The following is a 12,447-nucleotide window of genomic DNA, read 5'->3' as shown; positions in this document are numbered from 1 at the left end:
ACATGATATGAGAGCTTGAGTGACTCCTACATCTTTTCCTAGTAAATATAGGTTGTATATGAGTTAATATAAAATTAGCCCAAAGAATTCTTTTAACTTTATCTACACAAAAATGAAAAGCAAAAGAGTAGATAGATGTCATGTTCTAGTCATGAATATAATCTAAAGAGCTATTATTAATAGAAAAAAGAATTCTAAATTTGTGTTTAAGAACTTAGTTCTAAGAAATATTTCCTATTCTATTAACATAGTTTTCTAGTAAAGACATTATATATCAATTTTACATTTATTTTCTGATATAAAAATGATAATAAATATTATCCTAAAGAAAACATAAATATGAGTGTAACTAGAGCGATTTAAAGAACAATAAATTATGACAAATGAAAAATTTTATAACTTTGTTTTATTTGTTTATAATTTAGTAACATCTTAGCACCTATATATAGTTGTTATTGACTTCCATTAAGTAGAGCCATTTCGTTCTAATATTAAAGCAATCTTAGTTGACTCTTTTAGAATTTCTTCTTCTATTTCTCTCATGTTGGTTGCAAGGATTTCTGCATATCTATTGAATATAACATCCACCATTTCTTCTCCAAAATGATATGAAATCAAATTCTCTGAAATTGCTCTCATTTGTTTAGAAATATACTTTCCTTTTTCAATATCATCATTTTTCTCTATATTACGTTGACCAACAATGACCTCATGTCCCACCATGGTGAAGGAGCCTTCTTTATGCACTTCACCTATCAATTCATCCAAAGATGCAGCATAATATGGCATGTTGAATGAATCTAATTTTTCCTCTTCTATAAATTTCTGCATTATATATTAAATAAAAAATATTAGAAGTCAAAAATTCACTAGCATTTTAAATTACAAAACACATGTTTAACTTATGCTTTATCCATAAAACAAAGGTAAGGTTGCTAAACATCAATCTGATGTATTGATCATATTGTGCACACTAGCATTTTAAATTACAAAACACATGTTTAACTTATGCTTTATCCATAAAACAAAGGTAAGGTTGCTAAACATCAATCTGATGTATTGATCATATTGTGCACCTTGTTAAATGGGCTAGTAAATAGCCAAAAACATATAATATAAAGGATCTAATAGATAATTTCTGGTACCTAATTATAATCTCTTTATAATAAGATTTTTTATACACAAGTCTTAAAATACTCTATAAAATGCAAGATAGTTGATCAAATTAAGATTAGAAAAGTAAGACAAAATAATATAAAATATTAATTTTTACGAGATTCAAAATGTTAGAATTTACAATAGTAATTTTTTATTTTTTTAAATTATAACATAAAAAATAACATGTTACAACATAAAAGAATTGAGAATTTAATAATAATAATAATAATAATAATAATAATAATGATAAAATTTTAAAATACTTGCATAAGAATCAAGGTTGTATTTAACATATCATGAACATTTCTTATAATTATAAATATAGAAAAGATTTATTCTTTAAAAAAAAAAAAAATTATAATTACAACTAAAAACTTTCTCACACAACAAAGGATGGAGTATCCTTTGTTGCAGAGCAAGGACAAGGAGAAGGATGGTAAGGGTTTGGAAGAGGAGAGATTTGGAGATTGTATAGGTGATCATACTGCCAAGGACAGGGCCTCTATCAATCAATGGGTTAGTGACTCCTGGAAGACTGCTTGCATTGTTAAATTTTGGCCAATTTTTTTTTTGTATGGTGGTGTTTGTGGTTGCAGAGGAGAGGAACCAAATCTTGAAGGGAGATACTTGGTTGATGGAGGGGGGCCCTCTGTATATCCAGAAATGGTATCAAAATTTTGATCCATTGGAGTGACAGGGATTCGTTTATACAATTTGCGCATAGAATATTAGTCTGAAGAGTGTTTAGAGAAGATAGGGAGATCCTTGGGCACACTATTGGAGATTGACTTTAATATGATCAATGGGGATCTATACAAATATGCAAGACTGCAAATTGCGGCTGTTAAGAAAATTCCTAAGGAGATTCAGATTTGTGTGTTGAACAACCACTGGCTTCAAAGGTTGGATGTGGAAGATGAAAGTCTTTTTGTCTCAGATTTAGGAGTAGGGACCATAGAGAATCAAAGTGCCAATGGGGAGTTCGCAGGAAGAAGAGATGGACCCCCAAAAAAAACCAAGATTTTTGTGCTTTGTTGGAAGGGCCTGATGTAATGACTGCACTTAAGGACATGACTGGTAAGGAGCAAAAGGTTGTTTCAGGGGAGAGAGGTGAATCCTCAATCAAGCCCCTTAATCATGGCAAGCAAATTGTTGTTCGGGAGGTTGGAACGGATAAAGCTAGGGAAAAATTGGAATCGCTACAAGAAGGGTTTGTGAAGGAAGATTTGAAGGCAAAATAGATGGTTCGCGAGCCCTCAAAGCAGACGGATGATTTGGTTAAGGCTTTGTCTCCCAGTGGATGTGGTAAGGAGATGTCTTTGGGTGAAGAAGGGGAATGGCTTGAGGATGAGGACCAGGATGATTTGGATAGCTTGGGTATTACAAACTCGAGAAGTATTTGTCAATCAATGGCCTTTTATCACAATAAATTTGGCAAATGGAGAGGAAGGAAATCAAACAAGCAAAAACGAGAGGAAGAAGCTATACAGAAAGGACTACCCCTATCAAACAATTTTTTACTAAATCCAAGGGAGCGAAGGACTCCCTTGGACAATCATGAAGTTAATTAGTTAGAATGTCAGGGGTCTCTCCACCCCTAACGAGAGGCGTCTTATTAGACGTCAGATGGAGAAACTAAAGGTGGATGTTTTCATAATGCAAGAGACTAAGATTTCGATGTCCTCTAAGGAAGATTTCATAAGATTTTGTTGTCCTTGGAAAGGTTTCTGTTGTCACAAAAGTTTGCACCCTTGATGACCCAAGAAACCTTGATCATCAACCTTGTGAAACTTTGAATTAACCTCTTAAGTGTGGGACCTTGCTAAATGTGAGGTTGAATCTTCAGAGAAGGTCGGCTTCCTTTTCAATCTAAGATGCGGGGTGTTGGACCAACCCAACACTGGTAAAACTAATCTATTGTTCTGACAAGGAAAAGGGAGAGAGAGAGAGAGAGAGAAGGGTTGCATGAAAGAAGGGAAAAAAGGTTTACACCTAGATTGAAAGTTGATCTACCCCCACCTGTAACTGCACAGAACATCAATAAAACTACCCAAAAAATACATTGATTCCTATCTAAGTCTAGCTTTCTAAGCTTAGTCAAGGTTGGGATTCTTAACAATGGTAGAGGAACGAACAATGTTGACAGATGCCACTCTCAGAGGAGTCAACACTATCACAGATGCTAAAAAAACAAGAAAAGATACATTCATACAAACAGGTAAGAGAAATACACAAATTTGCATAAATTGAAACTAGGTAAGGCAAGCAAATTATATTAATGCAGAGGCAAGGTAATTTTTATAGTCGTAGAAGTCATAGACTGTTGTAAGAGAATAAGAGGAGAAGATCCTTTGGAAAACATACAAAATTTGCCTTTATAGTTGAGGCATAACTCAAAATCGAACTACTGATGGAAACCCTAACCCTCCTAAGGTTAGGGTACAAAAATTTGTAAGAGGAGGAGATCAGATCTGAGATCTGATAGCGTATTGGATTTCCTCTGCAAGTGGTCCTCTGCCTTGCAAAGAGCAAAATAACCCATCGGTGAAGCAATCCCTGTCAACAAGCATGGCCGAGCACACTTGCAGGAACAAAAAGTCTCTGTTCTGCATTGAAGAGGGCATGGTGGCATCAAAAATCGGCCTACAGGGTCCAATCTGGAGTAAAGAAGGTGATCTTCGATGGTTGGATGAGAATCTGACCAAGAATGAGGCGCCAACTAAGCAAGAAGAACGTCTCGACCATCAGGTCGACAACAACCCGCCTGCAGAAGTTTTAAATGCTAACGACTCAGAGGAAGTTCAAATGCTAGTTGTCGATTTGGAGATCTTGCGCACAGATCGGGCTTCAAGTGATCATCGACGGTTGTGACTGTGCCACGAGGCAACTGGCCCCACTCCAAGGATTTGGGAGTAACATGGCCTTTCGGCCAAACAAAATTGCCCTTTGCCACCATGAGAAGTCTTGGCGAAAAGGTCCTTTATATGAAAATTGGACCCATCGGGCCCACAAAGTCGAATGCCACCGTTGACGTGGCCGTTGAGTCATCGGGCCCATCATTCGCCCCTTGACCCTCTTATCCCGCATGGCCATCCTGGACCTCCACTTTCCCCTACGAGATAACGGGGAAAGTCCTACCCACTATCTTTTCTTATCCCACACTGGCCATCTTTTGTGCCTTTTCTTGGTGCAAGATAGCAAGAAAGCCATCCACTTACTTCGCTTTGCTATCCCACACAATCCCTGAGTGTCTTCATTTTACCCCGCGGGATAATGAGGAAACACATTCCTCGTTGGAGTTGTTACCCCATGCGGCCAACCTGTTGTTCCTCTCTTTGATGCAGGGTAAGGGGGGAAGCAGCAATCGCCCCCTAACTTGCTTGCCCCGCACGACCCTCGGCCTCGTATTCTGCTCAGCGCGGGATAAAGTGCTCAGCGCGGGATAAAGGGGAGACATCCCATACTTGTTTTTGGAATTGCTTACCTTGCACGACCTTTTGCTTTGATCACCTCGCCTTGTGGGATAAGGAGGAGACCACTATCCTGCATCACGTTCTTATCCTGCACGGCCACCATTCACTGAAGCTCTCCCCTTTGGAATAGCAAAAAGAACACCTACACCTTGTAACTTTTTATCCCGCGCGACCCTTTGCTTTTCCTTCTTCACCTCGCGAGATAACAAAAAAGCCTTACCGCCAGTCAGAGAACACACTATGGCAAACACAAGGCAGTCAATAACATGAAGCGGTCAATAACACGCGTTGTCAATACAAGATGGCGAATAACACGACATGTTATTCACATGAGATGCTGGTGTTACTACAAGGCACGGGTCGATAACATATCATGTTATTGACACCCACATAACCTTTGTGTTATGTGCACTCTGAAAAATAAAGGAGCAACTAACTCTGTTGAGTGCAATAACACGACAAGTTAGTCACACTGACTAACATGATGTCTTATATGACACTGAACTTTCTGAACTGATCTTTGCAAGGGGTTGGCACAAAAATTGCCAACAGTTTCTTTTGTGATGCCTCGGGTTCTGCTAGTGGTTTGGCAATCATTTCGAATCCGGACTTGGTGGATATTTCACTTCTTAAAAGCTCCAAAAGTTGGATGTTGTGCAAAGCCTTTTTTAAGAAGGAAAACACTATGTGTCATTTCTTTACTATTTATGGCCCAATTAAAACAAAGGAAAAGTTCTTGACTTGGCAAGAGATCATCAAATGTGAGGTTGAGGACGAACATAGCATCCTTGGAGACAACTTTAATGCCTTGCTGGATCCGACAAAAAAGAGAGGATGAAGGTTTAAGGTTGATAAGGTGATGATAGATTTCCAGGACTTTGTTAATTCAATGAAAGTTGGATTGTTGCCCCGTAAATGGTGAGTTTACATGGAACAATCATAGGGTTGGCTTTACCAATATAGCCAAGAGACTTGATAGATTCTTGGTAGGGAGTGGTTGGATTGTAGATCAGATTGCTTGTGTATCTAAGATTATTCCTATGTCGGGCTCTAATCATTTTCCTGTTTCCTTGGAGAACAATTCTTGTGATAAACCCAAGAAGGGGTTTTTTAAATTCTCTAACATGTGGTGGAGGGATCCACAATTGGATGATCTATTGTGTACTTGGTTGTTTGAGAGTAATATTTTTGCAGGAATAGTTTCATTTTGTTTTATGAATTTGACTTAATTTATAACGCATAAATTGATTCAATAGAACATTGTTCATTTTAAAAACATCTTTATAGAAAAGGATAGGATTGAATCTAAATTGGAGGTTTTGAACGAAAGAGTTATTCGGAAGGGTATGTTTGCAGAAGATTTCCATAAAGAGAAAGAGTTGAAAGAAATCCATTCTAAAATCCTAGCCAGAGAGGAGTTATATTGGAGGGAGAAGGCCAGGCAGAATTGGTTGGCTGATGGTGATCTTAATACTAAATTCTTCCATGCCTCGGTGAAGAACATGAGGGAAAGGAATAGGATTGATGAGATTCAGGACTTTGACGGATCCATTATTACTGATCCAGCGCTTATTGAAGAGGAGGTGACTGATCACTTCAAGCGAATTCTAGATGGAGACTTTGTTACTGACGAAAAAGTAGTTTCTAATATTTTGGATTGCATCCCTAGATATGTCAAGGAGGAGAATAAAATGTTGAAAGAAGCTTTCTCGCTAGAAGAATTGAGGGTGGTGACTTTCCAACTTCATACAGACAAAACCCCAAGGCCCGATGGCTTTACGACTAAGTTTTTTCAAAGATGTTGGAAATTTATTGGGGAGGATGTTTTGAAGGTAACAGAGGACTTTAGAAAAAAGAAGAGGTTTGTCAAAGAAATGAATAATTCCATTATTGCACTCATTCCAAAGAAGAAGGATTGTAGAAATTTTGGGGTTTACAAACCTATTTCTCTCTGCAATTCGATCTATAAAATCATTACTAAGGCCCTAGCAAACAAACTTAAGAAGGTTCTTTCTAGAATTGTTTCAGAAGAACAAAATGGATTTGTCCTAGGAAGAGAGATTTTTGAAAGTATTATTGTTGCCAATGAAAGTGTACATTCCATTAGCAAAGAGAAACTCAAAGGTATGATAGTTAAGCTTGACATCAGTAAAGCTTATGATAAGGTGAATTGGGCCTTTTGTTGAATGTTTTGAGAAGATTTGGTTTCGATGACGACTGGGTTTGTATGATTAAGCATTGTATTTCTTCTCCTTGTTTTTCTATCTTGGTCAATGGCTCTTTATGTGGTTTTCTTGAAGCATCCACGGGAGCTTCACTAGCTAGGCAATACTATACCACGTCCATTCATATTGGGGGGTTCAATATTCCAAAAATGAGGGTACAATATATTGCCTATCAATGAAAATAGGGGGTTTTTCAATTCGAGCTAAGAAAAAATACAATATTTAATGAAAATAGGGGGGTTTTTAATTCAGACTGTGTATTAGGAGGGGCTAATAAAAAAGAGTTTAGGGCAATATTTTTTGAAAATAGGGGGATTCTTTAGTATTCCATGAACGCACGTGCTATAATTCAGGTTTACTAAGTGAAACCCCTGTGGAAGCATCTAATGATCTCGGACAAGGAGATCTGATCTCCCTTTCTTTTTTTTGTAGTCACGTCAGATTCTCTAAGCAGATATATCAAACAGTTTAGAGACTCTGGCAGATGGAAGGTTATTCAAGTGGCAAATGATATCAGAGTCACTCATTCCCAGTTTGCCGATGACATATGTTATTATTCGGAGAGGCTTCTTCTCAGGATGCGAAAGTTATAAAGTCAATACTCAATCTCTACTTGGCAGCGTCGAGGCAATGTTGCAATAAGGATAAATCAGAAATATTTCTTTAATGTAAGCCTAGTGGTTCGTAGAAACATAGCATCCATTCTGGAATATTCAATATGTGATTGGACCTTCGGATTGGCCTAGGAAGTTATGTTGGCATGCTCGTGTTCTCCCAAAGGCAAGAGCTATTCTCACAAGGGACCGTTTGAATAAGATCGGTATTCTTGGGCCAAGTATATGGTGGTTTTGTCTCAATAATAATGAGTGGGTGGACCATATCCTTCTGGATTGCCAATATGCTAGGGACGTTTGGGATTGGTTGTTTTCCTCGCTTGGATGGCATGGAGCTAGACAATGTAGAATTCTACAATTTCTATAAGGATAGTTGTCTAAGGAGGCTAAAAATGTTTGGAGTAACATTTAAATTTTGGCTCTGTCAATGACTATGTGGCACATTTGGAAAGAGACAAACAAGAGAATCTTTCACGACAAGTCCCTCTCGGTTCTAGAGCTAACTCGAAAGATTGAGGAGGCGATCTGTGAAGTGGCAAAATTCGAATCAAAGGAACAAAAGAACTTTTTTATTTCTCTCAATGGGATTCTAATATTAAGAAGAAATGGAACAGATTGAAGCCTCCAGCTCTTTTGGTTTCGAATAAGGGAAGGAAGAGATGAATGGTTAGATGGAAAGCACCCGAAAATGGGAGATTGAAATGAACTTTGATGGTGCGGCAAAAGGTAACCCGAGGCGAGCAGGGGCCGGATGTGTTTTCCGAAATGATAAAGGAAAGTGTGATTGGGCGCTGGCAAGGAAGGTTGGTATAGCAACAAACAATGAAGCCAAATTTGAGGCGTTAGCTAGAGGGTTACAATTTTCCATTAAAAAGGGAATTAAGAATATAGATATGGAAGGAGATTCTTTGATCTGTATTAATGCAGCCAGCAAAAGGGATACGATGAACTGGAAACTTAAGAAATGGTTGAATGTTATCTTAGATCTTTCTAGACAGTTGGAGAGTGTAACCTTTGCCCATGTGTACAGAGAAGCCAATTGGTTGGCGGACAAGGTAGCAAATTTGGGGGCTGAGTTGGATAATGTTGAACACATTTGGTTGGAGGAGGCAATGCAGGATCTTGTGGAGATTGCAAAGAAGGATTGTGATGGTGACTAAAAACAGGGAGAGGACGATTGGGATAGGGCGCCTTTAGATTAAATCTTTTTAGTAAGATTTGATTCCCTTTTTGTAGTGGATCAAGCAATTGGCTTCAAAACTTGGAATATTACTAACATTCTTTGGGATGAGGTTGGGGTCCAAAACATTGTGTGTTCATTTTAAGGACCGAAGTTGGCTTTCCGGACTTGCTTTGGGGTAGCTTGTCTATGTGGGTTAGAGGAGGTGGATGCCCAGTTGAGGAGGTTGTTCATGGTGGAAAATGACTCAATGTTGTGGGCGATCAAGAATGTGTTAAGGAAGGACTTTCTTTCGGCAAGGCATGTTCATGATGGAGTGATTCTGGAGTGGTTCTTCACACTGGTGGCTCAGGCGACGTGGAAAATTTATAAGGTCGTGTGATTGGCAGACCGATTCCTACAGGAAAGATATATGGGGTGAGGGTGGTGATCCAATGCATTCAACGTCAACTAGAGGAAGGCTATATTGCAGAATTTTTTGATGCAGAAGCGGTTGGAAGGAAGCAAAAGATGGTTGAGGCTATTGTTTTGTATAGGGAAGGTTTGGAGCAAAACACGACTGAGCCCTTTGCTAATTTTGTTGGTAATCATGTAGACTTGATCTTTGCCTCTCAGATTGAGAGGGTTAATGTACTTAGTGAAGGGTTGTTGTATTTTGCAGCAAACTGGATGTAATCTATTTCTATGAGATCGATATGAAGAGATCTACCCCCTATAGTAGAAGCTTACCAATAAAAATAAATAAAAAATTATAATTATAATTATCTAAGATGTTACAAATCAACATTTTTAATATAATGACAACAAGGAATGGAATGTAATTGGAATGTAATGACATGAGTATGTTATATATTAACAAAGATCCATCTTTTATCTTAGATTTAGAATCATTCACATGTCAAAATATCATATTTAATAATAAACATAAAATTTCTGAAATAAGGGACATATAGAATTGTCTCCATGTATATAGTAAATAAGAGTTTCAAAGTGAAATAAAATATCTTGCCTAAAATTGTATAAATTTGTAATGTTTTAAAATGATTTGTTTACTTAAAATAGGGCTTTCATTTTTCTTTCCATTTAAAAATACATTTATATAAATTTGTAATATTTTTGAAATGATTTGTTTAATCAAAATAGGACATTCATTTTTCTTCTCCCATCCTAACTTCAATACTATGTATAATAGAATGCATATTGGAAGGCACATCCCAATCATATATGGCATCATATTTGATGATGTGGACGTAAAATGTTATTTAAGGAGCTTGTGAGTAAACAACTCTAAAAATTAATCCATGAGTTGAAATTTTAATGGGAGGTCGGGTCTCCATGTTCAACTTCATGAATACAACTTTGCTGCTTAAGCCATCTTAAATGGCATTGTTAAATTTAATAATATTTTGTACCAATAAAAATTGGAAAAAAAATTGAAATAAAAAAGAAAAAAAAAAATGGTGGAGCAATGTATCATTTTCTCTAATACCCTTTTCTTCAAAACTTATTTTCAACTTTTTAACAATAGCTGCTCCACTAAAATAAAAATAAAAATCCAATTTTTCCATTTCTCAAATTAATATTTTTTTTCCAATTTATTTATTTCCTAATTTAACTAAATTACATGAGAACACTCTGTCTAGAAGACAAAACTAAGATTCTCAAATTTATTTTTTTCCAATTTCCTAATTTAACTAAATTGCATGAGAACACTCTTAAATTCTAAATTCTAACTGTCTAGAAGACAAAACTAAGATTCTCTCTCAAATACTGGATCCTCTCCCTTATATCTACCCAACAATTATATAAATTTATAATTTTTAAAAATTATTTATTTAATAAAAACAATCACTATTTTTTTCTATAAATAAATAAAACCCCTGAACCTAGCTTGAAAACCAGGTTTAGCAGAATGCACCTGTGAGACCAAATCCTGGATGGCAGATCCCAACCAGTTCCAGTAGACGGCGGCGGTACCGAGGCGCCTCCTGCCTGAACTTAAACGGCCATTAACAACCACAAACATCCGTCCTCCCTTCACAACCTCCATTGCCCGTGCTCGCAGAAACCCATTGAAATCCTTCTGAAATTGTGCAAAGTAGGCATTCAAAACCCCTGCGTCAGGCCCCTGCTCTGAGATGAATATTCTCCCTTTGTTCCAGCACTTGCTATTCCTGTCTTCTACCTCTGGCGGTACCTGATCACATCAAATTTTCCATATACACAGTGAGCATATACATATACATTGAGTATATAACATGCACAGTGAGTATATACATATCCTCTGCAAATAAAGAAGCTGGTTTGAATGAAATTACCCTAGACAGCCAATGAAGGCTGTAGCAGGAATGAACAAAATGGAGACTGTTGAGTGGAAAAAGGCGATTATGAAAGGAACCGGGCACTCCCGCCACAAAACATGATGTTTCCACAGGTGATGCAGCTGATAAAAGTCTGAAAAGCGAATTGAAATCCGTGGAAGGAAGGTCGTTAAAGAAGATCTGAAACTCTGGAACAGCAATTCCCCTGTCTGCATATTTGTTTCTGATTTCTGTAGTGATTAATTGAGTGACAAGGAGTGTATTTGGCCCGGATGAACAACCTAGGTCTGCAATTAACAGTTTATCGCATTCAAATAGGGTTTTCCATGACCTAATGCTTTCTTCCAGGATCGATTTTGTGCCCAATAATACGCTCTTCTGCATAACAGAGCAGATTGAAGTTAGGAAAATCCAAATTCTCAAAGAAACTCGGATTGGAGAGGAGAAAGGGAAAAATCAAACCTGCCAAAAACTGGAATTTTGAGCATAGCTGCGATCTCCATCGCCGGCAGTCATAGAAAAGACCTTCTCCATTCTTTCTTGGCTTGGCTGTGGAACGCCTGGCAGAACCTAATATAGCACAGCTAAAGTTCATGCCCAAAAAGACGGCCTTCCATAACAAAATTGTTGTTCACAATTTCAACTGTTAAACAGAGATTCTACATGACTGGTTAAAAATAGTGAATAGAAATTGTTTTTAGATTTGGAAACAGCTATTCTCCACATAAAATATCAGTGTCTTATTCTTGATAACATCAAATTTATCATATTTTCTTCATATAAAATATCACGTCTTACTTTTTATATCATTTTATATCCATCGGACCAAGTCAAACTGGGACCCACACTCACTTGCTTTGACAGTTACATTTGACAGGTGCCGTTTAACACAAGGAAAGGAGCTGGATTTCTTTTCAAATCCTTTTGCCGCCAATGATCGATGATATTTTGTTTTTGTTCTTTTCTTCATAATGGATGATATTTTTTATTAAAAGTATCCATTTTATAGTATTTTTTATTTATTTTATAAATCATAAGCTTGTGAGTGATTTTCAAAAATATATATTTTAATTCTATTTTTTTATTCATAAATCATGATTTTTTTATATTAAAAGTATTATTTTAGTGTTATTTTATAAATATAAATATGTTGTAGTATAAATATTATGTTATATAACTTTTTAATAGATATTAATATTATATTTATTATTTATATAGTATTATATTATAGGATAAATAATATTTAATATTTTTATTTTGTTTTTTGGTCTATTTGTATCTGTAAAAACAAAATAAAATTAGGCTTTGACACTGAGATAAATAAAATAATTCTTAATATAAATTTCAATGTGAATGAAATTAAACTAGTATACCTATTTTTAGAAAAATATAGGTAAAGTATGTCCAAAGATATCATATTTGTTCATTATTCCACTTAAAAAATTATTATATTATTATATTGTAATTAATATTAGA

The 12,447-nt window shown here is 36.3% G+C and overlaps 1 protein-coding gene across 1 annotated transcript; it reads right to left on the bottom strand.

The window, feature by feature from the left end:
• Positions 1-374: 374 nt before the first annotated feature.
• Positions 375-11,745, bottom strand: LOC131078952 (probable methyltransferase TCM_000168). The gene is made up of 4 exons (XM_058016801.2): positions 11,434-11,745; positions 10,969-11,349; positions 10,569-10,847; positions 375-825 (listed from the first exon to the last, which is right to left on the bottom strand). Exons 1-4 carry the CDS (start codon positions 11,503-11,505, stop codon positions 466-468), a joined length of 1,092 nt encoding a protein of 363 aa, XP_057872784.2. The 5' UTR covers positions 11,506-11,745; the 3' UTR covers positions 375-465.
• Between the last annotated feature and the right edge of the window lie 702 nt (positions 11,746-12,447).

Source organism: Cryptomeria japonica, chromosome 10 (assembly GCF_030272615.1).
Source record: "Cryptomeria japonica chromosome 10, Sugi_1.0, whole genome shotgun sequence".
In the NCBI taxonomy this organism is placed as follows: Eukaryota; Viridiplantae; Streptophyta; class Pinopsida; order Cupressales; family Cupressaceae; genus Cryptomeria; species Cryptomeria japonica.
The sequence above is the reverse complement of the archived record's forward strand: the minus strand, read 5'-3'. Positions and strand labels throughout refer to the sequence as shown.

Bases quoted from the DNA above. Each gene is read 5' to 3' on its own strand.
- LOC131078952 (XM_058016801.2), bottom strand. From the start codon at position 11,505: ATGGAGAAGGTCTTTTCTATGACTGCCGGCGATGGAGATCGCAGCTAT. The intron at 11,350-11,433 runs GTTTGATTTTTC...TCTGTTATGCAG, and splicing joins AAAATTCCAGTTTTTGGCAG to AAGAGCGTATTATTGGGCAC. The intron at 10,848-10,968 runs GTAATTTCATTC...TGATGTGATCAG, and splicing joins GCCTTCATTGGCTGTCTAGG to GTACCGCCAGAGGTAGAAGA.